The 26,311-nt window shown below is 35.5% G+C and overlaps 3 protein-coding genes across 3 annotated transcripts; all 3 read left to right on the top strand.

Moving 5' to 3' along the window:
* Positions 1–4,370: 4,370 nt before the first annotated feature.
* LOC133292356 (uncharacterized) lies at positions 4,371–4,661 on the top strand. The gene has a single exon (XM_061490764.1). It carries the CDS (start codon positions 4,371–4,373, stop codon positions 4,659–4,661), a length of 291 nt encoding a protein of 96 aa, XP_061346748.1.
* A 3,601-nt stretch (positions 4,662–8,262) lies between these two features.
* LOC133292375 (uncharacterized) lies at positions 8,263–8,529 on the top strand. Its single transcript, XM_061490782.1, has one exon. It carries the CDS (start codon positions 8,263–8,265, stop codon positions 8,527–8,529), a length of 267 nt encoding a protein of 88 aa, XP_061346766.1.
* Positions 8,530–22,221: 13,692 nt separating this feature from the next.
* On the top strand, positions 22,222–25,812 carry LOC133292325 (vesicle-associated protein 4-2-like). The gene is made up of 7 exons (XM_061490726.1): positions 22,222–22,847; positions 23,172–23,242; positions 23,765–23,846; positions 23,937–24,055; positions 25,056–25,133; positions 25,217–25,336; positions 25,440–25,812. Exons 1-7 carry the CDS (start codon positions 22,586–22,588, stop codon positions 25,497–25,499), a joined length of 792 nt encoding a protein of 263 aa, XP_061346710.1. The 5' UTR covers positions 22,222–22,585; the 3' UTR covers positions 25,500–25,812.
* Positions 25,813–26,311: the final 499 nt, after the last annotated feature.

Raw genomic sequence — 26,311 nt, 5'->3', positions numbered from 1 at the left:
GATCCTCTCTATCCAGCTTGGGAGAGATGCAACACTATGGTGTTTTCTTGGATTCACCGCTCCATTGATGAGTCAATTTCCAAATCCATTTTATGGATCGAACGAGCTTCTGATGTATGGCGCGATCTTCGTGGGCATTTTTCACAATCTGACGTCTTCATAATTGCAGATCTACAAGAAGATATTCATCAATTGCAACAGGGAGATAGATCCGTGAGTGATTATTTCACGGAGATGAAGACACTATAGGGTGAATTGGATAACTTCAATCCACTTTCGAGTTGCTACTGTGGAGCTCTAGATGAAATAAGGCGAAATAGGGAGCGTGATCAGGTCATTCGTTTTCTGAAAGGTCTCAGTGACCAATACTTTTACATACGATCACAAATCATGCTGATTGAGCCGCGTCCAAACATGAACAAAGCATACTCACTTGTTGCACAGTAGGAACATCAATTGAACTATGAAATCCATAGTGACTTTGCTATAGAGTCAAAGGCATATTCTGCTGATCAGCGTCGTACTCGTAATGGAAGTTTTGGCAGAGGCAGAGGTATAAAGCCTAGAGGTACCAAACTTTGTACCTATTGTGGAAGGACTAACCATACAATGGATACATGCTATGCAAAGCATGGATATCCACCAGGATACAAGCCAAAGCCTAAAAATGTCTCTACTAATGCTGTTTTGAACGATGAAGCAACAATGACAAACAAAAAAGACACAGTGGTCCTTTCACAGCAACAATACAAAAACATGATGGAGATACTTTAGCAAGTAAAGATTCAGAATGGAGTAGAAAGCTCCAATGTTGCTGTCAATATGATTCATACTACATCATCCACTGCCTTTGCTACTCCTGCTGGTTCTCAAATTTCTGGTAAGGAATCTTTTCATTGGAAGCTTGACACAGGTGCAATAGATCACATATCATGTGAATCATCAAACTTTGTTAATTTGCATGAGATCAAACCTATCTCTATCACATTACCTAATGGTTTTAAGGTAATTGCACATCAGTCAGGTTCCATTGAACTGTGTCCAAACTTATTTTTAACTGGTGTGTTATATGTACCAGAATTTTGCGTTAATTTGATATCAGCGATAAAGCTGGTACAATTTCTTGATTGTGAGCTCATCTTCCGTGATTGTACATGTTGTATTAAGCAGATCAAGTCACAACGAGTGATTGGTACAGCTAGATTGTGCAATGGACTTTTCCTTTTGGAGTCATGCAACAGGAAGAATAAAGAGATGAATGGTGTTGCTCGTGACTATGCTTCTGCAAATAATACTGTTACAGATGACTCTATACTATGGCATCTAAGATTATGACATACTTCTGATTCAGTAATCAAAGTAATGTGTACTAAGTTTCCTTTCATTCCTCAAAATAAACAATGTACTCCTTGTGATGTATGCCATATGGCAAAACAAAATAGACTCCCATATAATTTGAGTAATATTGTTTCTTCTAAAGCCTTTGATCTTATTCATGTAGACATTTTGGGGCCACTTTCCACCACTTCTTTTACTGGACATAAGTACTTTCTGACTGTGGTAGATGATTTTTCAAAATTTACTTGGCTGCTTTTGATGAAAAACAAGGGAGAAGCTCGAGGTCACTTGAAAAGTTTTGTGGCACTGATTGAAAATCAATTTGATACACATGTCAAAATAACTAGGAGTGATAATGGGGCTGAATTTTTGATGCCTGAATTTTATTCTCACAAAGGGATCATCCATTAAACCTCTTGTGTAGAATGTCCACAGCAAAATGGTGTAGTATAGAGAAAACACCAGCATCTTCTTAACACAGCCAGGGAATTAATGTTCCAGTCCAATCTACCTCTTCAATTCTGGTCATTTTCAATATTGCATGTTGTCCATCTGATTAATAGGTTGAACAATCCTACCTTAAAGAATAGCTCCTCTTATGAACTGTTGTATAGCACTCCACCCATTCTGATTCACTTAAGGGTGTTTGGTTGCCTTTGTTTTGCTAGCACCCTTGCATCCCACAAGAAAAAATTTAGTCCTCGTGCTAGAAAGTGCACTTTCCTTGGCTACAGAGAAGGAACAAAGGGATATGTATTATATGATTTGACTTCTCGAGAGGTATTCCTATCTCGAAATGTAATTTTTCATGAAAGTGCTTTTCCATTTTCTACACATGTGAATGAATCTGATTTTACCTCATCTATCCCTATGGCTACTAGTCATTTAACTGATGACCCATTTGTCATTATAAACTCCCATCCAAATGTCAGCCCACCTACTTCACCAAACCTATCTTTTCACATTGATGAACCCACTATAACCTCTCCTGTCACACCTAATGGCCATACCCGTGACCTTACAATAGCTCCATTTAGTGACCCACCCTTACCATACCCTACAACATCTCCCTCTACTGATCATCCTTTATTACATCACACACCTGACCAAGCCAATGTACCCAGAAGATCTAACCAAACTAAGCAACCTCCCATTTACCTAAAGGATTTTCACTGCTCTCTCTCTTCACAATCAGCATATCCTTTGTCTTCGGTTTTGAGTTATGACAATTGTTCTCCTCAACACCAGACATTATGTTTCAATCTTTATTCCATAGTTGAACCTCAATTATTCTCAGAAGCAGTAAAAGAGCAATGCTGGCGTGATGCAATGAATACTGCAATTTCAGCTTTGGAACAAAACAATACATTGTCCCTTACTGATTTTCCTCCTGGTAAGCATCCTATAGGATGTAACTGGGTATATAAAGTCAAATACTATGCTGATGGGAGTGTTGAGCGTTACAAAGCCCGCCTAGCTGCAAAGGGTTATACCCAACTTGAAGGGGTGGACTTCCTAGATACATTCTCACCTGTTGCAAAAATCACAACCATTCGTACATTCCTTGGCGTTGCTGCATCAAAGGGGTGGATCTTGGAATAGTTGGATGTTAACAACGCCTTCCTCCATGGTGAGTTGAGTGAGGAAGTTTACATGACTTTGCCACCTGGAATTAGTTGTTCAAAGCCTAACCAGGTCTGTAGACTACAAAAGTCTTTATATGGATTAAAACAAGCTAGTAGACAATGGTACTCCAAGCTCACTTCTGCATTGCTGTCTATTGGCTACAAACAATCTGAAGCAGATCATTCTCTTCTGATTAAGAAAAAGCAAAATTCATTTACAACACATTTGATTTATGTTGATGATGTAGTATTGGCTGGTAATGACATGCAGGAGATCATCTCTGTCAAGCAATTTCTTGATAGTCAATTTCACATCAAGGATTTAGGAGAATTACACTATTTCCTTGGTTTAGAAATCATTCGTTCCAAAGAAGGGTTGGTAATGAATCAAAGAAAATATGCTTTAGAGTTAGTAGCTGATGGTGGTCTTTTGGGAGCTAAGCCTGTTTCAACTCCTATGGATTTAGGGTTAAATTAGAACGAGACAAAGGAGAACCTTGCTTGGATGCTGGAAGCTATAGACGTCTAGTGGGAAGATTGTTGTATTTGACAATAACTAGACCAGATATTTGTTATACAGTCCAACAATTAAGTCAATATGTCAGTTGTCCTACAGAACTCCACATGCAGGCTGCCCTCAGAGTGCTTAAGTATCTTAAAGGAACCCCTGGTCGTGGTCTTTTTTTTGCAGCTGACAGTGAACTCAAACTTAGTAACTTTGCAGACTCCGATTGGGCAACATGTCCAGACACTAGGCTTCCATCACTAGGTATTGTATTTTTCTCGGCTCTTCGTTAGTTGGATGGAGATCCAAGAAGCAAAGCACAGTCTCCAGATCATCCTCATAGGAAGAGTATAGAGCCTTGGCAAGTTTGACGTGTGAATTGCAATGGATGAAATATATGCTCACTGATTTAGATGTTGAAATGACAAAGCCAATGGCAATATTTTGTGATAATCGCTCAGCAATCTATTTGGCACATAATCCTAGTTTCTATGAAAGATCAAAACATATAGAAATAGATTGTCACATTGTTAGAGAAGAGATTAATAGTGATTTGATTCATCGGTTGCCTGTGTCTTCAGCAGAACAATTGGCTAATTCTTTTACTAAAGCATTACCTCCTCATAACTTGAAAGGGCTTGTTGACAAGTTAGGTCTTATGGATATCCATATGCCAACTTGAGAGGGGATATCGAGATATGTCATGTGAATCAATTATTCTGCTTATACAGCACACACGTGTATTTTACTCTTTCTGTTAGTTTGTTAGAAATCAGTTGTAACTAACTTAGTTGGGTTTTAGTTCTTAGTTGTTTTTAGCTTGAGTATATATATATCTATCATATCAGAAGTTACAAATTAATGAATGAGTATTCTTTCTCTTGAAGACAATCACTCTTCGCATGAGTTCTTTGGATTCTGTTATATATAAGAATGAGTTTAGTAACAGAGCTTGGATTGTAGCGGCTAGTGTTGGAGTTGTGGAGGCCTTGAAGGACCAGGGCATCTGCAGATGGAATTCAGCTTTCAAATCAGTTCAACAACATGTGAAAAGCCATGTTAGATCTTTGTCACAGGCAACGAAGCTTTCTTCTTCAACTATGGTTTCTAGTAGATTAAAGGATGAGAAGGGAAAGTTGTCAGAAGGATCCTTAAGGACAGTAATGTATTTAAGCTGCTGGAGTCCCAACTAAAGGAGAAAGACAATGGAGAAAACAATTTTGATCTTTGAGTTTAGGCCACTGAGACCGAGATTTCTCATGTCATATTGGCTTGTATTGATTCTTGTATATTAATAACATGATTAATTATAATGAATAGAAGTTACGAAGTCAGGTTTTTACAAATTACAAATACGTCCATCAGTTGTCTTGTTCATCTACATTTTTATTTTTATTTTGTGAATTTTGTATACGATCAAATGATTTTCAATTCCATAAAGAAAATTGATTAGAATTCAACCTAATCATATGCACACAGAAGATGAAGAATAGTTATCGGATCAAGGAATTATGAAAGTGTTTAGCATGATAAAAAAAAATGTCACCTCTGTCATTATTTTTTTTTTCCAGTACAATCCTCTGTGATTACTTTATTTTAGCTTTATGATGAGTTGAATGCAATACAATATTACAATGTCTCTGCCCTCTTTTTTACTACAAGGTCGTGTTCGAAAAAACAGTTTAAAAAATAACAAAACAAAAAACCCTTATTTCATTGCTTATTCTGTAAAACTAAGTTTTTAAAACAGGATAAAAAAATTAATTTATTGCTTTTTAAATAAAAAATTATAAATTTATGACTGTTTTGAAAATATTTACGCATCTATTGCATAATGTCACGCCTAAATTGGGTGTCACATGTTACGCCTCATTTAGGCGTGACTCCCTAAACATGCCTAATACGGGCGTGATCACTCACGCCCAAAATGGGCATGAGTCATTCAGCCTAATTTTGTTTTTTCTTTCTGTATTATTAAACGGGTGAGTTTTTGGCTCAGTTTCCTTCTGATGTTCTTAACCCATGGTTGTTGATTTAATTTCTTTTAATCTCATTATCTGTACCCATTTTCGTTTTCTTCTCTTGTTCTTAAGAGGGTGTGTGTAAATCTGAAAGAACACGGATGGAAAATTTATTTCAATCGTTAAGAGACAAAATCATAGATCCCAATTGGACACCTATGCTTAAAGGGATATAATTAATTCATGGCACTAAAAATAAACCAATCTCTAATGTTGAGTAGGACTTATGTTATCCTTGACAGAAACTCACTTGATCCTGATTCAAATTCTTCAATTATTAGTGGACAATTGCATCTCTATGGTTTACTTCGGATTCTTCAATTCTTCAAGCGACTATAGTGTCTTCTCATCATGTAAAACACTTTCCTGTTCCCACTGGCTTATGGTAGTGCCTCCGATCGCACAAGGGACCAAACCCACCACACCAAAATCGGGTATTTTTGTCCAAGACCAAATTTGCAAATGCCATCCCTGGCCCAATCCCATTTGTCTTCTTGAGTGGGGAAGACACTATAGTCCGAAGTCGGAACTCATTCTGCAGGTGTGCTCACTCACAAAGCACTTCATTGGGTCAGTAAACTCGTTCTGCAGAACAACTTCATAAGGGTACTTGACCAGCGACAAGTAGTGGAACCAAAAGAAAAAGGAAAAACAGAAAAAGAAAACTATAACAATAAAAAACAGAGATGAAGAGGGGAGGGAGAAACAATCGTTTTTTACATGAAAACAAAGGAGTTTTTTAAGGGGAATAAATGGTCACTAAATCATTATCTCATTCCCATTTTTTCTATCCCTATGTCTCGCCCAACTGAGGCATAATTGCCTTTTGAATCACGCCTAATCTAGGCGTGAGTGATCATTTGCCAAGTTCAAATTAATCACGCCTAACTTAGGCGTGAGTGTCTTGTGGGTTACGCCCAACTTAGGCGTGAGTGGTCACGCCTAATCAGGGCGTGACACACTACAATACAGGTGTAAATAATTTCAAAACAACAATAAATTTGTAATTTTTTATTTAAATTGCAATTAATTAAATTTTTTGCCAAAAGTTCCAAGTTTTGTTCTACTTGAAAAAAATATGGCAAAACAATAAATAACTTCAACAATATTGAAAGTGTTACATAATAATATAAATATAAGTTCGATTATTACCGTTTTCTATTTTTTTTTTGGAATTTTTTAGCACAGGTTGGTAGCCATGTGCATTATCCATTTTTCATGCCCAATAAACTCTAGTGTGATGGAGTGTATTAAAAAAGTATATAAATTATTGATGGGACTTCACTTAACAACTTAAGATTTTAGGTTAAATTAGTTCTTTTTATGGTATCAAAGATTCAATGATCATAAGGTTACAAGTTCGATTTCACTGCCACCTTCTTAGTGGAGTTAAATAATCATAAAGGTAAACAAAAAATTTGATTTGTGCAATATTCACGCTTCAAATCCAAAAAACTCTTGCGTAAAAGAATGTGTTAGAAAATATATAAAGCATTAAAAAGTTAGGCCCCACCTAACAGCTTAAGCTTTGAGGTTGAATTGATTAAAGTTACCTTATACTCCTTCTTTCCCGTTACATCTAATAACCTTCTTCCTTTAGGAGGTATTTGATAGGAGGATTATATTTGGTAATATATTAGAGACAATATTCTCGGAATTACATTTTGTGTGTATTTTCTAAATCAAAATACCATGAAAAATATCATCTATAGGGTGGTATTTTAGGAATCTCAAACGATGAAAAAATATGGATTAATTTTTCAGATAAAAATAACCAAATATAATATCAAAAAAAGTAATTCAATATTTCCGATAATATTTTGGCCTACCAAATAATTTTTTGATAACATTTTGAAAAAATTTATCTTTTTATCATATTTTCAAAAATCGTGATTCTCAAATAAAAAAAATTCATTTACCAAGCAGCGAACGCCCATTATATATATATTTTTTCTAATGCCCTAAATCTTTGCATAACCCTTTTTTTAACGGAATATGCAATCATTAAAGAACCCAATATACTTGTTTAAAAATTTTAAATTATAAAAAATTTAATAAAATTATTTATAGAATGATTTTAGCCTACATATTTGTGTGTGTAAATAAAATTATTTTAATCACATTTATTTGAGGTAGACTTATACGGAGTGAGTATGCAATTAACTTTATTTCGAAATAAATCCACCCAAAAACCATGTCCCCAAAACCATTAGCAATCGCTATCAGCCCTTGGTTTTTTCCAATGTTTGGGTGTTTCTTTTGCCTAGTAATTTGCGCTTCTATAGATTCCCATGTATAATAAGTTAATAACCACCCTCACTGCACCTGCCTCATCAAAATCTCATTTTCCCACTAATTAAGTTAATGATAATAATAGTCTAACGTTATGTTAAAATATTTGACTAGTGAGTGCGACACTTACTGTGATAAAGACACGTGGTCCTAAAACTGAGGATACATTGAACATGATTCCCAAACTCAAATACAACAAAACCATTGGCTTCCCAAAAACCAGTAGCTAGCTATAGCTTTATGCCTGTGGTTTTTCCAAACTTTTGTCCGTTTCCTTAGTTTAGAAACCTTGACACATCAAGCGCTTCCTGCTATATAAGAGCACCTTCCCTTCATTTGCTTCATCAATCCAAAATATTGCTAGAGATTTCTTCTATATTCCCCTCTAAATCACACTACAATTATCAACTACATACTTGGGTTATTTTTTGTGATCTGTAAAGCAAAGCAAAGCAAGTTGTTTCAAAAAGATTATTGCATTATGAGTTCAGCAAGCAAAGCTTGGACTGTGGCAGCAAGTGTTGGAGTTGTGGAGGCCTTGAAGGACCAGGGCTTGTGCAGGTGGAATCATGCTTTAAGATCAGCTCAACATCATGTCAAAAACCATGTGAGATCTTTTTCTCAAACAAAGAAGCTTTCTTCATCCTCTTCTGCTATGGTTTCCAACACAATAAGGGAAGAGGAGGCAAAGCACTCAGAGGAATCCTTGAGGAAAGTCATGTACTTGAGTTGTTGGGGTCCCAACTAGAGCCACCAGGGCAATTGGAAAAAAATTTGTATTTGATTGAACCTTAGTCACAAGGGAAAGCCCATAATGAGATATATGGGGTCATGTTGACCTTTGATGGTGCTTGTTTAGTATCCAAAATTGCTTTTTACACTGTGACATATATTGATGTAAATTTTGACAAATGAAAGATGGAAGTGTTAATCTATGATCCAAATTTTGTATGCGCTCTTTACCATTTTTCACTCTCATATGGCTAATGCTGCCTCTCAGGGTGAAACATCAATTCCTATTATCATTTCTCTGCTTAAACTTACTTGATTTCAGAAGAAAGAGATTCAGGGGAGGATGGCAGCAAGAATTTCCTGTTTTAACAATTTGATTTAAATCGATGCGCATAAAGAAGTTAATAACCATTGAGTCAAGTGGTATGGAATTTGTTTTCAAAGATATGGAGTTTGAGTTCTAAGAATGAAAAACATAATCTATTCCTATAATTGATTTGACAATATTCAAATAGGACTAATCGTGTAATTGATCGAGGCACTTAAAAAATCAATAATTATTAGTTCAAATAATAGGAAATTTGTTTTCAAAGGTTTGGAATTGAACTCTAAGAATGGAAAAAATGATCTTAGATATGACGATGCTCGCCAAGATTAATCGCATAACTGGTGGAAAAATGCATAAAATGGAAGACCAATATAATCACAGTAGTAAGGCTATCGAGAGTATTACAAAAAAAGCGAACTGATACTAGTGTTTATTTTACATGATATATGTTGGAATAGAAGATTCTATATGTTGTTATGATTTGCTGTGATATGTTGTAACCTGTAGTTTGTTAGGATATGTATAACCGAGTCCTATTGTAATTAGGTGTAGTCAAACAATTGATAAAGACATGATAGTATAACTTATCTTATTCTATTCTTCTTATCAGGTGCACCAAACTAGCCTTCAAAGGATCAATTTTCACTAAGCTATTTTGAAGAGTTATCAGTGAATGTTCTAATAATTTTGGTTTATCATGCTCTAAATGTGTTTTTAAATAATATAAGCGTCCATTACAAATTTCTGTAGGCAATTGCTTGGAGTTCCGTTTAAAAAGAGAGTAAATATCATTTTCGGTACTCATTAAATTTTACGATGTCCGCTTTAGTCCTTAGTAAATAAGCAAATAAAAAAATTATTCGTGGTCCTAAAAAATTTAAAATTGACCTATTTTAGTTCTTTTGAGGGATTAATATGGGTCTTTTTTTAATTTATGAGGGACCACGATTTCAACTGAGTCCATTTTGAATTTCTTAGAGACCACAAATAACCTTTTTATTTGCTAAAAACTAAAGAGAGTATAGTGAAATTTGCTCAGAATCAAAAAAAAATATTTACTCTTAAAAAAGATAACGAGGAACCAAAAAAGAAAAAGAAAAAAACGAAAAGCCTGCAGCTGCATTTTCTAACTCATTATTCTTTCTGATTGACAACCTAACTACCTAAAAACGAAGAGTCCAAGACTGGTTTGTTAATCATGTAGAGCAGAACAAATAATCCTCGTCCATTTCATTTTTATAATAAATAATGAATATATCAGGGAATCTGTTTTAAATCTTCTTGTGGTCTTTTTTATTGAAACTGATGCTGTTCCTTAAATTGGTGTTGTTACTGGGTAAATACATTGGTGTTGTTATTGGGCAAATACATTTATTATTCATGTGATTAACTTACTTCACGGTAGGGGTGTTTGCGGTCTGGATTGGATTAGTTTTGGAAGCAAAAACCATCTGATCCAATACTTTCGGTTTGATCATTTAATCATCCATTCGATTTGGATTTTTTTTCAAATCCGATCTGATCCAATCCAATTTTTTTCGGTTTGGATTGGATCGCTTTTCGGTTTTTTGAAAATCTTATATTTTGTTTCATGATTATTGTGCAAATAACATCTTTTGTATATATTGACTTTGTAATTTTCTTTTCTTTTTGAAATACAAAAGCGGTAAACGATAATATAGTTTTTTTTTGGCAATGAGATTGAAGCTCTACACAAATGAAATTTTATTGATGAGATGTGATTAGGCTTTTTCTTGGGTGTAGTTGATGGGTTAACATGTCTTGGGTTTAAAATTTTTTAGGCTATGACTGAGGAAAAGCCCAAGTAGGTAAAGGAAAATTAATATATTGGTTCGGTTTGGATTGGATCGGTTTTCATCAGCCCATCCGAAAACCGATCCAATCCAATTAAAATTTGCGGTTTTTTTTCGGTTTTCGGTTTTTCGATTTTTGGTTTATTCGGTTTTCGATTTTTCGGTTCGGTAACCGCGGTTTGAATCGGTTGATGAACACCCTTACTTCACGGTATACAAAAGTGAACACTTTACCAATTGTACCATGTCCTTTTTCTCCTTAACCATTATAATTAGTATTTTTTAAAATAATAATATTAAAAATAATAATTACGTGTAATAATTAACAAACAATTTAAGAGAAGCTTATGCAGCCACTTAAAAAATATTGTAAAATACATTTTTTAACTTATCATATAATGCATCTTGTTGACCATTGCAATTCTTTATGAATTATGACAGTGTCAAATCTGGCAATCGCAAAAACATTCTACGATTTTTTTTTTCTAAATATCAACTAGGGTTTCAAATTCTAATGAATCCGATTAATTTGATTTTAGATTTGTATTTTTCTTCATGACTTCTTATTGATAGCATTTTGGATTGGAGAGATTAAGGAAACAAGAAAAAATAGAGGTGTTCGTGGTCTGGATTGGATTGGTTTTGGAAGCAAAAATCATCTGATCTAATCCTTTCGGTTTGATCATGTAATTATCTATTCGGTTTGAATTTTTTTTCAAATCCGATCCAATCCAATTTTTTTCAATTTGGATTGTGTTCAGACCTAGAGAACCGTATTGCTATATAGTATGGTATGTGCTCAAAGATACCCCTAGAGATAGGTATCCAGATTGGCTTATAGCCAATACTCCACTCACTGCGCACAAGCAATAGGCTTATAGCCAACACGTGGGTGTGTGCACAGTGTTGGCAGCAATAGTAAATAGGTCAAAAGTGTGTACCTGGGATCTTTAACCTTTTATTTATAAGGGTTATCTCTTGGGCTTGTATACATCTCTGATAAGTCTTCAATTTACTATGTATTAAGTGTCAATATGAGCATGAAATTGATTTAAAAGTAATTAAAAATTATGAGAATTATAATTAAATTGTTATTTTATTCTCAATAATATTCTCATAGAGATTTCTGATATTTTGCAGTAATTTCAGCTCAATAAAGAGATAAATCGGAGATATCAAGTAAAGTTGTTTTGGATTTCTGAATCATTCAAGATCTTATCAAATTTTTGTTGAATATTTTTAAGGAAAATTTTCCATTAAATTAAAAAGAGGAAGATTTGAAGGATTTGGTCAAAGATATGATTAGAAGATTTGAAGGATTTGATCAAATATATGATTAAAGATTATAGTGAAGATTTCATTGAAGATATTATGAAAAATCAAAGATATGGTTTTCATCCCTATAAAAAGGCATCTCTTGGAAACTCAAAAACACAATTCGACAGAGGCAAGCAGATTCAGAGAAACTGAAGACTAAAGATTTCTTCATCTTTTTCTCTTCTTTCTTTGTTATGAATTCTTTTATTTTAATTTGTTTAAGCCAGCTATGTCTGGCTAGTTTGTTTTTGTAGTTGGGATCACGGACCTGATGTGAATCCTTTATATTTTCTGTATTGATATTTTATAAGTTAATTAGTTAGTTTGTTTTATTCTACTTGTGTTAATTTTTCCATTTCCTGTTTAGAATTGTCCACTCTAAATTATAGGGCTTTGAGAGTTAGAATTCACAATAGACATATTGGGGTTTTAATCTGGACAAGGGTAGAATAACAACTTGTGTATGATCTAGACATAGGCTTACATAAATTGCAGACTCATAATTCATTTGTTTAATGCTTAATTCAAGAGGGATTACTAAGACATTAGAATTCTGATTGGGTTAAAGGGTTGAAATCACTAAGACATTAGGGTTCAACTATTTTATAAAGAAATAATGAATTGTCTGACCAAACGAATTAATTAATTATAAAATATAATATAAGAATATAAGAGAGGATCGGAGGTGAAGTGCATCCTGGCTACAGCCTTTTTATAAATTTTTCATCAATATTTTCTCGCGTTCTTGATCTTTTCTTGCATGCGTTGGAAATTAAATGCTTTTAATTTTCTGTTTTAAATTTAATTATTTTTAAATTCTGTTCTGAAATTCCAAAATCAATTACTTTCACAACTCAACCAATTTTATTTTCCAACTTAAGGGGAATAGTTAAACTAGTACTTGGTGCATTAATCCTCGTGGAAACGATACTCTACTTATCACTTTATTACTTGAAACGAATGGTATACTTGCCGATTTTGCAACAAGTTTTTGGCTTGTGTAGATCTCCTAGTTGTAGTAGGATTCAACTTCCTTTCTGTTGGGATAGGGACTCTATCCTTAGCAGCCTTACTGTTTTATATTGTTAGGATCATTGGTAATTATCCTTTAAGGGATCCTTCGGTAGGTGGTTAGGATATGAAAATATTCCATAACATTTGCCCCCAACCCGGCAGTTCGGAAGCTCGAACTGCTGGGGTGCCTAAGTCTGATTGATAGGTTAACCCTACCGAGGCACTATGATCCTGTCTTGGGTTTGATGCGACTACCTCTTCTTGATTTGGCTTTTTATATTGGTTTATTTTCTCTTGAAGTCTATGAGTGGTGAGGCGGTGTTTGCTGTAACACCCCGTATGCATCTGGTTTGTTAACATTACATCATATTAAGCTGCGCTTAATAAAAATTGCGGAATATCTTTTTCTTTTCCAATTATGACATCATATACTTAGCCAAGTTGATTACTTAATCAATTTCATAAAAACATCGCCTGTATGTAAATTGCAATAAGACATCTACTGATATACCCCAATATATAAAATCACGTATCTACAACTCGTAGTCCGGACCATAATCCTGATACATTATTACAACTCCAAATAAAACAAGACATAAACAAGACTATGTGTCATGGACAATCTCCATGCTCACCAAATCAACAGCGTCTCAACAAGATGATATACAATCATAAACTGAAGCTAAAAGCATAAAGCAGCATGCATAACCAGCATCCAACAAGTCAGGATAATATAACAGCAATATCTAACTCAGCTCCGGCCTCTTGCCGCCTGAGGTCTCGACATTACCTGAACCTGAAATAAGCGCCCCAAACGTGGGGTGAGATCTCTAACAGAAATCTCAGTAAGACAAGGGGTTCTCAAGGATCTTCTACCCCAAGCTCACTTACATGTGCAATATAAGTTCAAAAGCAGTTTAACAATATAATTTCCAAAATAGTGCAATGCAGCAGATAATCATGTCATGTGGGTTATAACTATTCTACTGATCAGAGAAATGCAGGAATATGTCTATTACCTACACAGTACCAGCCCATGTTGTATCAGCCTATGTTGTACCCACCCCCAAAGGGCCACCCCATGGTTTCCCTTTAAGGCAAACACCACATAAATATCATACAGCAATTGCACTTAACAGCTCCATAGCATTTCAAACAAATAGTACATGAAGACAACATCATGCATATAACCATACCCCCATGGGACATGGTGGAACCAACAATGGCTAAACCGAGGACACGAAAGCTTACCTCTAAGCTAGCTATCCAAAGCCACAAGTTCAAAGTCCAACACACAGCAGATCACAATCTGACTTAGGACCAGCAAGTATATCAACATTCATAGCTCAAAAGCGTAAACATAAAGACTACGTTTTCATATTACGAATTATGTCTTAAGGCTTCTCACAAGCCATAAGCCCTTAATCACATGATTCAGACTTAGTTCAATTAAAACAGAAGTTCAACTTCATCAATCTAGGGTCCACAAACCCCCAATAGCCTACTGTACACACAGCACAGCTACTGTTCTGCGAAATCCCAGAATATCCAGATATTCCACGGGGACATATCCGGATATCTCACTGTCCATATCCGGATATGCAATATTCGGATATACAGATTCCCATATCCGGATATCCTATGTCCGGATATCCAAATCACTATATCCGGATATCCAATATCCGGGTATTTCACGAGCAGATATCCGGATATTTCACAACAGAATGCAGAAATTGCATTTCATGAAGATATCCTTCCAAGGTTAGGTTTTTACCGATTATAAACAGTTAAACACGCATTTCTAGGTGTGTTTGACCAACCCCAACGTTAAGTTATCATCTTTAAGCCTTTACATGCTTCAAGGTTCCATTTTTAAGCAAAAGAACTCAAGTTAAAGTGTTGAACCACTCACCCAAGCTTCACACAGAAAAGAAGTGCTCTTGGAGCTCACTAGAGGCTCCCAAAAATTGGCTATACACAGAGCACGAAAAAGACACCTCCAAGGTTGGTTCTTTATTACCAAAGGCCATCACTTGGACCTCCAAATGCCATGACTATGGCTCCACCAACCCAAACAAACAAAGTCAGCCCTCAAACTCTCCCCAAACAGCACCCTCTACTCAGCAAGAGCTGAACCTCAACCTCCCAAGGCACTCACCCAAGTGTTTCCCCAACCAAAGAGGAGAAGAAGTGAAGGAAAAAGGTCACAAACCCTCAAAATGGTGAAGAGGCAAGGAGAAATGCACAAGCTGATCAGCCACCCTCAAGGCATCCACGTACAAAAGTGTATGGCCTAGGGTTTTGTGCCTAAAAGCCATATATATAGTCCACTTAAATGAAATCACACAGTATTAACTTTAATTGCTACGCTTAGCATTTTAATCCCAAACTTTGGATTCTTAAACTACTCAATTTTACAAGATTTATCATATTTTCTTATGTATTTCTGAGCACCTTTCCGGTACGCGCTTTTCATAGCCAGTATCATATTCTGGCACCAGTTCTCATTATTTGGACTTGAAACTCGTTTTACAAGTCCTATATATTATTCTAGTAATTATCATGCACTTATTATAATTTTTCGGGATACTTTTTCGGTACGCATTTATACCGACTAGCAGAGCCGGTTCTGCACTTTTCTTCCGAAAAGCGACTTTCAGCATTCTTACTCACTAATTATAATTATTAAAGCCTCATAATAATTATTAGGGTCAATTATGGAATTATTTCCTAATTTCACATAATTAATTAATTAAATCCCTTAATTAACGGTGCAGGTTCTTACATTTGCCTTTTTTTTTACTTTGAGCTCGGCTTCTCTTGTCGAGGCTCTTTAGTTTTGACTAGGCTTATTATTAATCATTTATATAGGCGTTCGCCTAAGTTTTAGGACGACATTTCATGCCTCCTTAATAATTAACCCGACTTTGCACTTCCTGGCTTTAAGTGTACTGGTTCCAGATTTGGCTCGGTTTCGCATACTGAGATCTCTATTAGCATGGATTTGAGCTTTTGCAAAGGTGTATTGTACTTTGGGAGCACGGATTTTCGTAATACGACTTCCCCCTTTTGGATTCGACTTGCTGCCTATATCTTAATTTTGGGAAGGTCTTTCGTGCATGTGCCTTCTTGAATGATTAGTCCGGCTTCGAATACCATGACTTCTCTTGTTTTTGACGGACTTGGCTTCTTTTGCCATAGTCTTGGATTCTTGAAAGAGGAGTTCACCTCCTCGATTTTAAGCCTGAATACGTATACCGTGGCTTTTATTTTGAGCCTCGTTTCATTCGCGATGGATTTTTAATTTGAGGCCAGCCTGTTAGGCCTTTGTGGCCAAAACATTAACGACTTGGCTTTGCTGTTGTAGTCTTAAGTTACTAGGGCAGTTTTCTGCCTTCTTCATTTTGAGCCCAGCTTCACATATCGTGGCTTTCTTTAAATTGACTTGGCTTTTGCCTTGTCTACACTTTTGAAGGCGGTATCTTTGCCTTTCTGATTTTAACCCGGCTTAACGTTCAGTGGCTTTACTGTTGGACTAGACTTTTTGGTCGAGACAGAGCTATTAAACTTGAAGCACTTCGTTGGGCTGAGCTCAAGGGCGGGGGCGAGGCCGAGGCTGAGCTAATAAATTTGAAGCCCTTAGCTGGGCTGAGTTGAAGCTCAAGGCTGATGTCGAGCTTTTAAACTTGAAGCCCTTTGTTGGGCAGAGCTGAAAGCCGAGGCTGAGCTAATAAATTTGAAGCCCTTAGTTGGGCTGAGTTGAAGTTCAAGACTGATGCCGAGCTTTTAAACTTGAAGCCCTTTGTTGGGCTGACCTCAAAGCCAAGGCCGAGCTAATAAATTTGAAGCCCTTAGCTGGGCTGAGTTGAAGATCAAGGCTGATGTCGAGCTTATAAACTCGAAGCCCTACATTGAGCTGAGTTGATAATCATGAAGCCCTTCACTGGGCTGAGTTGAAGCTCAAGACTGAGGCTGAGCTTTAATCTTGGAGCTCTTCACTGGGCTGAATTGGAGCTCAAGGCCGAGGCCGAGCTATTAAACTTGAAGCCCTTCATTGAGTTTAGCTCAAGGCTGAGGCCGAGCTAATAAATTTGAAGCCCTTTGTTGGGCTGAGCTCAAAACCGAGGCCGAGCTAATAAATTTGAAGCCCTTAGCTAGGCTGAGTTGAAGTTCAAGGCTGATGTCGAGCTTTTAAACTTGAAGCCCTTTGCTGGGCTGAGCTCAAGGCCGAGGCCGAGCTAATAATTTTGAAGCCCTTAGCTGGGCTAAGTTGAAGCTCAAGGCTGATGCCGAGCTTTTAAACTTGAAGCCCTTTGTTGGGCTGAGCTCAAAGCCGAGGCCGAGCTAATAAATTTGAAGCCCTTAGTTGGGCTGAGTTGAAGCTCAAGGATGATGCTGAGCTTTTAAATTTGAAGCCCTACGATGGGCTGAGTTGATAATCATGAAGCCCTTCACTGGGCTGAGTTGAAGCTCAAGGCTGAGGCTGAGCTTTAATCTTGGAGCCCTTCACTGGGCTAAATTGGAGCTCAAGGCCGAGGCCAAGCTATTAAACTTGAAGCCCTTCGTTGGACTTAGCTTAAGGCCGAGGCCGAGCTAATAAATTTGAAGCCCTTTGTTGGGCTGAGCTCAAAGCCGAGACCGAGCTAATAGATTTGAAGCCCTTAGCTGGGCTGAGTTGAAGCTTAAGGCTGATGCCGAGCTTTTAAACTTGAAGCCCTTCGCTAGGTTGAGCTCAAGGCCGAGGCCAAGCTAATAAATTTGAAGCCCTTAGCTAGGCTGAGTTGAAGCTCAAGGCTGATGTCGAGCTTTTAAACTTGAAGCCCTTTGCTGGGCTGAGCTCAAGGCTGAGGCCGAGCTAATAAATTTGAAGCCCTTAGCTGGGCTGAGTTGAAGCTCAAGGCTGATGCCGAGCTTTTAAACTTGAAGCCCTACACTAGGCTGAGTTGATAATCATGAAGCCCTTCACAGGGCTGAGTTGAAGCTCAAGGCTGAGTTGAAGCTCAAGGCTGAGGTCGAGCTTTACTCTTGAAGCCCTTCACTTGGCTGAGTTGAAGCTCAAGGCCAAGGCCGAGCTATTAAACTTGAAGCCTTTTGTTCTCCACAAACGGCGCCAATGTTCGGTCTTAGAGAACCGTATTTTTATACCGTATGGTATGCGCTCAGAGATACCCTAGAGATAGGTATCCAGATTGGCTTATAGCCAATACTTCAATCACTGTGCACAATCAATAGGCTTATAACCAAGACGTGGGTGTGTGCATAGTGTTGACAGCAATAGTATATAGGTCAAAAGTGTGTACCTGGGGTCTTTAACCTTTTATTTATAAAGGTTACCTCTTGGACTTGTGTAGATCTCCCAGTTATATTGGGATTCAACTTCCTTTCTGTTGGGATAGAGACTCTATCCTTAGCAGTCTTACTATTTTATATTGTTAGGATAATTGGGTAATTATCCTTTAAGAGATCATTGGGTACGTGGTTAGGATATGGAAATATTTCATAACATATTGGTCTTCGATTTTTTCAAAAGCCTAAAATTTGTTTAGTGATTATTGTGCAAACAACATATCTTTTGTATGTATTGGCTTTGTAAAGTTTTAGTAAATTATAATCTAATTTTTTTTTGGACAATAAGATATGAAGCTCTACATAGACAAAATTTTGTTGATGAGGTGTGACTAGATTTTTTCTTGGATTTAGCCGATGAGTTAATGGGTTTTGAATTTAGAATTTTTTGGACTATAATTGGGGAAAGACTTAAGTAGGTAGAGAAAAATTAATATATTGGATCGGTTTAGATTGGATCAGTTTTCACCAACCAAACCGAAAAAGGATCCAATCCAATTAAAATTTGTGGTTTTTTTCTTTGATTTTTTGGTTTTCGATTATCGATTTTTCGGTTCGGCCACCGCGGTTTCAATTGGTTTGATCGGTTGATGAACAACCATAAGAAAAGAAAAGATAATGTTTTATTTTAAATAAATATTTAATTATTTTGTTTATTTTTTATAAATATTATATAATTTTCTTAATTCAAAATAAAAAATTTACCCTGATTCCCTCTAAAACAAAAAACAAAACCCTTTTATTTTGTTTACTTAATAAACAATTTAAGATATGTTTGATTGTGTTATGCTTTTTTTATTATTAAAATTATTCTTTATTTTTTTTTTTTTGATACACGAAATTGAAAAAGCAAAATACAAAATAAAGAAAACAAAAACCAACGAAAGCATAAAAGCAGAAAATAAATAAAACTATCCCGATCGTCAGCAACATATGCCTAAAGCAACAATTTTAACGAAACAGGAGAAACCACGAACAAGAAGAATTCAGAATAGGGAGATTAGCTAAACAATCAGCACAATTGTTGGCTTCTCTAAAAGCATGTGTAACCAAGACATGCCAATCACGATCTAAAAGTGTCCATATACGAGGCAACAAATGAGACTAACGAGCTGCACCACCATGATTAATGAGCAAAACGACCACCGAAGTAGAGTCGCTCTCAAGAATTAGACAACACCAACCTCTGTGCCACACAATATTAAAACCATACCAAACCCTCATAACTCAACTGGAAATGCATTACAAATACCAATACGAGCAGAATATCCAAGAACCCAATTCCTTTGGTAATTACGAATTAAACCACTACAAGCAGCAACAACACGAACTCCTTTAACAGCACCATCAGTGTCAAGTTTAATAAACTCAAAGAAAGGAAAAGTCCCAACGAACCAAAGCCTCCACTGGATGAGAAATAGAAGAGGAAAAAGACCCCAATACATCAAGAAGGGTACGCTTAATGACACCAACAGAATGAGGCGGCGAAGGAGCTATTAAATGAGAATGAGCAACCTCATTTCTCCAACACCAAATCTGAAAAATAAAATCAAAAAAAAAATAGAATACCAATTACGGATATCTAGCTTTTCTGTAAACCAAAAATCACACAGCCCAGAATGAAGATTTTCCGTGAAGAATTCATCCTGGTGCAGCAGAGGAATAAATTCGCACCATAATTCATGGACAACTGCACAATCCCGAAAAACATGAATAATAGACTCATTATTTGTTAGAATCAGTGTTATTAAAACCGGCTCGGCCGGTCGGACCGGTTGGCCCGGAAACCGGCCCATCAACCGGTCCGGTTTCAGTATTGGACCGTTTAAGCATTCGACCCGGTATCAACCCGGTGACCCGGTCATAAACCGCGGTTGAACCGGTGTAAACCGGTACCGGTTTTTTAAAATAAGTTACAAAATATTCCAATTTTTGCACCAAGTGAGAATCGAACCCAACCCTTTGATGTGAGGAGCGCACCTTTGAACCACTACGCTATCATTACCTGTTAAATATAATGCACCATTTAATATACTTATTATATAACTGTTAAGTTAATAGAATTATTTCAAAAATTGCATCTAATAGGAATCGAACTCCATACATTGAGGATAGACAATATAGTAATTACCACTAGACTACATCAGGTTATTGTTTGAATTACACCATTTAAAATATTTATTATATAATTAAGTATAAAATATAAATTTATATATATACCCGGTTCATGCGGTGACCCACCGGTTGAACCATTGACCCAGTGACCCAGTACCTCGACCGGGTCAATGACCGGTCCGGTTCTAATAACATTGGTTAGAATAGTTAATGAAATGAGTATTTTAAATATTTTTTTATTTGAAAGTTAAAAGTCAAAACACAAAATAGAAACAACGTAAATATATTTTTTTAAATTTGATTCTAAAAACTAAAAAGTACTTATAATTTTTAGAAATATTTTTATAAAATAAGTATTATCAAACATATTTTTTTTTATTTTTTTATAATTAAAAATAATTTTTAAAAACAGTATTCAAACAGGCCATATTATTGCTCATCTTTCTCACGTAAACCTTTCATTCCAACTATGTGCACAAACACAGAGTTCAAATTCAAATATTTAGAAGAGAAAAGTAAGCTTTTAGGGCAATGGGTGTTTGATTATTCCCAAGCAAATTACTGATTAAAGTAATTACCAATACATAATGATATAATATACTGAAAACAAAAGGGATAAAGATGCCCTTATGCAAGAGGACCACAAGAAAGAGGATAAGTGAATTTCTTTTGTTGAGAAATGCTAATAACTTATTTTTTAACATGTTTTATACAAACCTTATATAAATATGAAAAATAATAAATCAAAAAGTGTATTATTCAATTAGTCCTAATTATCACCCACTGGTAATGTTCCACTATCATAGCATATCATGGCATTATGGGATAGACTCTTGAGCTAAAAGAAGCTTTCCTGTATTCTTTTCAAGCACAAGGAGAATCAAACAAAAGAGGGAATAAAAAGGAGGAACGAAATGTCAATTTGGTAAAAGCATCCATCCATGACTTTTTATTTCATATTTACATTTGAAGCCAAGTTGATTGTCTGATGCTGATCTTGTTTTTGTTCTTATCTAAATTGCTTTTTGCTTGGAAGAGCAGAAATCACAACTCATCCTACACCTTTTCTGGTGTTACTGTTTACCACAAATCATGGATTTATGTTTTTATATAAACTAAGAAAAGAAAGGGAAAAAAAAAAAACAGATAAAACGAAACAAATAAATGGAGGCAATCATGTGCACCAATACCTTAATCACCTAGCAGACAATTACATGATAATTTGAGTAATAACTATTCTAGAATATGGTTAGCAAATAAAATTAAAATAATCAACAAAAACAAAGATTCAGATAATTTATTTAAGGAATTAACGTTTCTAAAATTATAAAAGATAATTTTATTTTTTACTGACATATAAAATGTATGAAATTTATATAAAGTCATATAAAATGAAGAGAAAAAAAAATGAAATCATACATTTTTAATATATAAAATATAACAAACAATAATCCCATCTTTTAGGACGTTTAGTATGCAGGATTCTTCGGAATTTCCGACAAATTGAATTTTTTAAATTTTTAATTTTTGAATATTATCATAAACTGAATGCAAAAATCATATTTTTAAAAAACGAGATTTTCAGACAAATAAAAATTTATTCTATATCCCCTGTAAATTCAGAAATTACTACGAGGGATGAAAAGGTGAGATGCCAATCTTATATGTGAAATCTCAAAAAGAAGCAGCAAATGATTACAGAGATGGTAGAATCAAACCAACTGCAAAACCCATAAACAACCGGAACTCAAACACACAAATCAAATACATAAAATTGGAAGCATTGAGATCCGAGTTGTTCATTCCATCACAGTAAAATTCACACCCCAATCCTCTCTTCTACCAAATTGTCTCACTCATAAAGGTGCTAACCAGTAACAACCACCATTTTGGACAAAACAAGAAAAAGTTGTAAATCAAATACAACGTAAGGTCACATTCAACAATCTTGGGGTTTTCTCGGGCTTACTACGTTTGAGTGCTTTCACCAATAGTGACTACCCATATAGGATTTCTGCTATAAGTGCCAAATCTACCTTCTGGTCCTTCACCTAGTGAATAAAAAGCTTAAAACTTTGCAAGCAATTCTGAGACCCAGTTGCCGGAAGTGACCGTTCCCGGTGAGATTCCGGCTAAGAATGGAGGTGGAGAGTGAAAAATCAGGGTCTGATGGGAAGGTTTGGAGTTTTTGTAGAATGCCATTTTGGCAAACACACACTCCTTCATCCTCATCTTCTACAGCTTCTTATATGCACAATGTCCATCAGCAAAACCAGAGTCTTCAATCTCTTGATAGATCCACTCATCAGTCTTCGGCCACGGTTTCATCTGTGGCAAAGTCTCTGCTTCCTACAAGGAGGAGGCTCAGTCTTGATCCTCCCAACAAGCTCCACTTTCCCTGTATGTGTCTCATGAAACTTGTTTGGTCATGGACATTTTTTCTTGGATCATTTTCTGTTTGGATTTCTTGTTAAATTAATGTTTTGTTTTACTTGCTTGGTCTGTAATTGTATCATCTATCCTCTAAAGCCTTGTGAATGAGTTGTTTCATAATTATCATGATTAACTTACACGTTTGTGCATTCTGTTTTCTTCCCTTGCTTTATTATTATCCTACATTTAAGGTAAGTTTTCTTATAATGGATGGAATCTAGAATATGATTTGAGTTTCCAGTAGATGTCAGGTTTATCCCCTGTCTGATTTAATCTAACTTTGTTTTGAAGATGAACCTGGTAAGCAAGTTAAGAGTGCAATCGCAATTAAAAACACTTGCAAGTCTCATGTAGCTTTCAAGGTGTGATTCATGTCTTGATTTATTGTCATTTTTTTCTTGTATACAGATGATATTTGACAGAACATTATCATGTTACTCAACAGTCAACATGATAAATTGGCGACTAACTCTGTCATTGTGTGTTGACAAACGGTTGGGAAACATTTGGCTGTGTTTCAACCTACACAAAATAGAAAGGAAATTAGATATATTAGGTCAGGAAAGTTTCTTACCCAGAATGCTTCAACAAATGTGACAAAACTGGAGAAACTTTTCTTTTGAACGTTGAAATAGTTTTCATCATGGGAGTTTTCCATCAAAATAATTTGAAAATCTTGATAAATTTTGCTATAGTAACTAGATGATAGGAAGTGTAGCATGTTAACCATTTTCTATTTTGTTCCCCAGCATATATTTATAGGATGATATGAACACTTATGTTCTTTTATACTGACTAGATATGTACTAATGGTTTTTTTGTTGCTTCCTTGATTTATCCACTCTTAAGGTTACTACTAAAGGTGATGTTTTGTTTTATTTTAGTTTCAAACAACTGCACCCAAGAGTTGTTATATGCGTCCTCCAGGTGGTATTCTTGCACCTGGTGAAAGTATAATTGCCACTGGTAATTTGTCCTTCTAAACTTGTGTTAAAGCAACCTAGTCAAATGCTTGGAATTTGGTGAAACCTCTTACAATTGTCTCGTATTTGACAGTATTTAAGTTTGTGGAGCCACTAGAGAACAATGAGAGACCAATTGATCAAAAAAGCAAGGTTAAGTTTAAAATCATGAGCCTAAAAGTGAAAGGGGAAATGGACTATGTACCGGAACTGGTAATGTATTTTTGCTCCTTTCCATGACATCTGGCATCATCCTTCATAGTTTTCATTTATATGGTTGCTTGTTTATGTAAGCTTAAGTTGAAATTTTCTTTCTATTGAACTAATTGAAGATTTCATGATTGTGTATATGTCATAAAATCAGATTTTTAGTGGCAAAAGTTAGTTTAACCAAAGTTTTTGATCAAGATCTTAGCTTTTTCCATAAACCCCTAAAATTTAAATAACGGGAAAATTACATTCCACAAGACTATTGTTGAAATCTTTGAGACAGTTTTGGCTTATAAATAGTTCTAGAGATTATTTTTTGTACATGCTTTCTTTCGATTTTGAGGGGAACAAGTTGGAATTTTCAATTTTATCATGTAAGTGTCAGTTATTGGAAGTACAGGAGGCTTTGGTACCTATATGCTTATCCATGACCTGTTTTTACTTTAATGCTAAACTCTTTCTGGAGATTTGAGCGGTAGCTTAATTATTTCCTATATCTACATCTGTAATATATACTTTTGTGAGGCTGTGACATGTATTGTGTCACACTCAAATATATTCCTGAACCTTTCCTAATTCTCTTCTCACAATTATTATTAGAATTGAATTTAGTATGAATTGTATGCTCGTGTATTGTACTCTGCATTTTATTTTAGGTGAGTGTTTAAGATTTTGAAAACTAAATATTTCATGCAACACTTCTAATTCCTAGCTTTACAACTTTTGACTAAATTAAGTACACAACCTGCTTTCATTGCAATTATCAAATAAAGATAAATAATAATGAAAAATATGTTTCAAAATCATTTTTTATAATCCATCTGTTGCAAGTGTGACTTGCAATTCTTAGGTTTATCCATCTAATGATTGATAAACCAAGTCTATTGTATTTCAAATATATTACTTTTAACATTTGGGATGAAGTGGTTTGGTTTCATCAATATGTAGTTGCAGAATGCTTTCAGATGCTGACCAAAGTTGTGTCAAATGGATCTTGCTGCAGTTTGACGAGCAAAAGGATCAAGTAGCAGTAGAGCAAATTCTGCGGGTTATTTTTCTCGACCCCGAACGCCCTAGTCCTGTAAGATTGTATATCTCATATGTGTCATATGACTTCAACAATTTTATGTGGAGTCATAATTTGAAAACTGTTGTTTCTTAAAGGCCTTGGAAAAGCTTAAAAGGCAGTTGGCTGAGGCTGAGGCTGCACAAGAAGCACGAAAGAAACTCCCAGAGGAGACAGGTCCCCGAGTAGCTGGGAAGGGGCTTGTTTTAGATGAATGGGTTAGACACTTTTTTTCAAGACACTATTTTTCTCCCCATTTTGTTCTATATTGGTTTCTGCCCTTCCATTTTTTCATATTATGTTCCCTTGTCCCTTGTGTAGAAAGAAAGAAGAGAAAGATACCTGGCCCAGCAACAGGTTGAAGGTGTTGATTCAGTGTAAACTGTAAAGTATTCCTTTCTTTCTTTTTATTTTTCCCCTTGGGAAAGCCCTTAGTGTTCTCCAACTGTATGTTCTGAAATTGAATTCCTGGGCCACTGATCTCTCAAATGTGGTTGAGTGACCTAGAAAAGTGTTATGAAGAGATATTATGAACTATGAACAAACCCCCCGGCCCCCCCTCTTCTTCTTTTTTTCAATAATGTTTGTGATGTTAAATGAGTGTGAAATAATACTATGATGGGCTGTACTTAATTGTATTTTTACGCCATATCCTGTAACTTGTAGATAGCTTGTTTGTTTTAAATGAAATTGTTGAACTGAATTTTAATTTTCATGTAGTTATTGCTGTGGTTGGATTTGCTTCAGATTGCCTACTGATGTAGCCTCTTTGTTATCCTATTCACCTTGGAACCCCATTTTCAACAATTTTACAATTCCCATGATGGTCAGGGTTCTGCTCATTTAATAATCTTACTGGTCAGTCTAATCATATTTGCAGCATTAAAGGAACACTTCTGATAGATTATATAATTATATTTTCATTACAAGGAAGTAAACTACCAAATTCAAGTTTACTATTATAGTCTTCTTTTTTCATGCTTTAATGCTAGACACAAGTCACATGACAGCTTTGGCTGTTTTATGCAGTTTCTTAAAGCAACAAAAAATGAAAATTTATATCCTTTCTTGTTGGTATTTTCTCTCCCATGTTCAAAAATTTTGGATGCGGATAAGTGGTTGTTAATGTAATACACGTTCTGTCATTGATTTGGTTACAATATGGCAACATCTCAGACATAGGTATGCTTTGC

The sequence above is a fragment of the Gastrolobium bilobum genome, unplaced genomic scaffold, assembly GCF_033153095.1.
Source record: "Gastrolobium bilobum isolate Gb01-03AN ecotype WA unplaced genomic scaffold, APGP_CSIRO_Gbil_v1 utg2134, whole genome shotgun sequence".
NCBI lineage: Eukaryota > Viridiplantae > Streptophyta > Magnoliopsida > Fabales > Fabaceae > Gastrolobium > Gastrolobium bilobum.
The sequence above is the reverse complement of the archived record's forward strand: the minus strand, read 5'-3'. Positions and strand labels throughout refer to the sequence as shown.

Excerpts from the sequence above, each read along its gene's own strand:
- LOC133292356 (XM_061490764.1), top strand. The coding sequence starts at position 4,371 with ATGAGTTCTTTGGATTCTGTTATATATAAGAATGAGTTTAGTAACAGA.
- LOC133292375 (XM_061490782.1), top strand. The coding sequence starts at position 8,263 with ATGAGTTCAGCAAGCAAAGCTTGGACTGTGGCAGCAAGTGTTGGAGTT.
- LOC133292325 (XM_061490726.1), top strand. The coding sequence starts at position 22,586 with ATGGAGGTGGAGAGTGAAAAATCAGGGTCTGATGGGAAGGTTTGGAGT. Across the intron at positions 22,848-23,171 it reads CAACAAGCTCCACTTTCCCT|ATGAACCTGGTAAGCAAGTT; the intron begins GTATGTGTCTCA and ends TTTGTTTTGAAG. Across the intron at positions 24,056-25,055 it reads TGGACTATGTACCGGAACTG|TTTGACGAGCAAAAGGATCA; the intron begins GTAATGTATTTT and ends ATCTTGCTGCAG.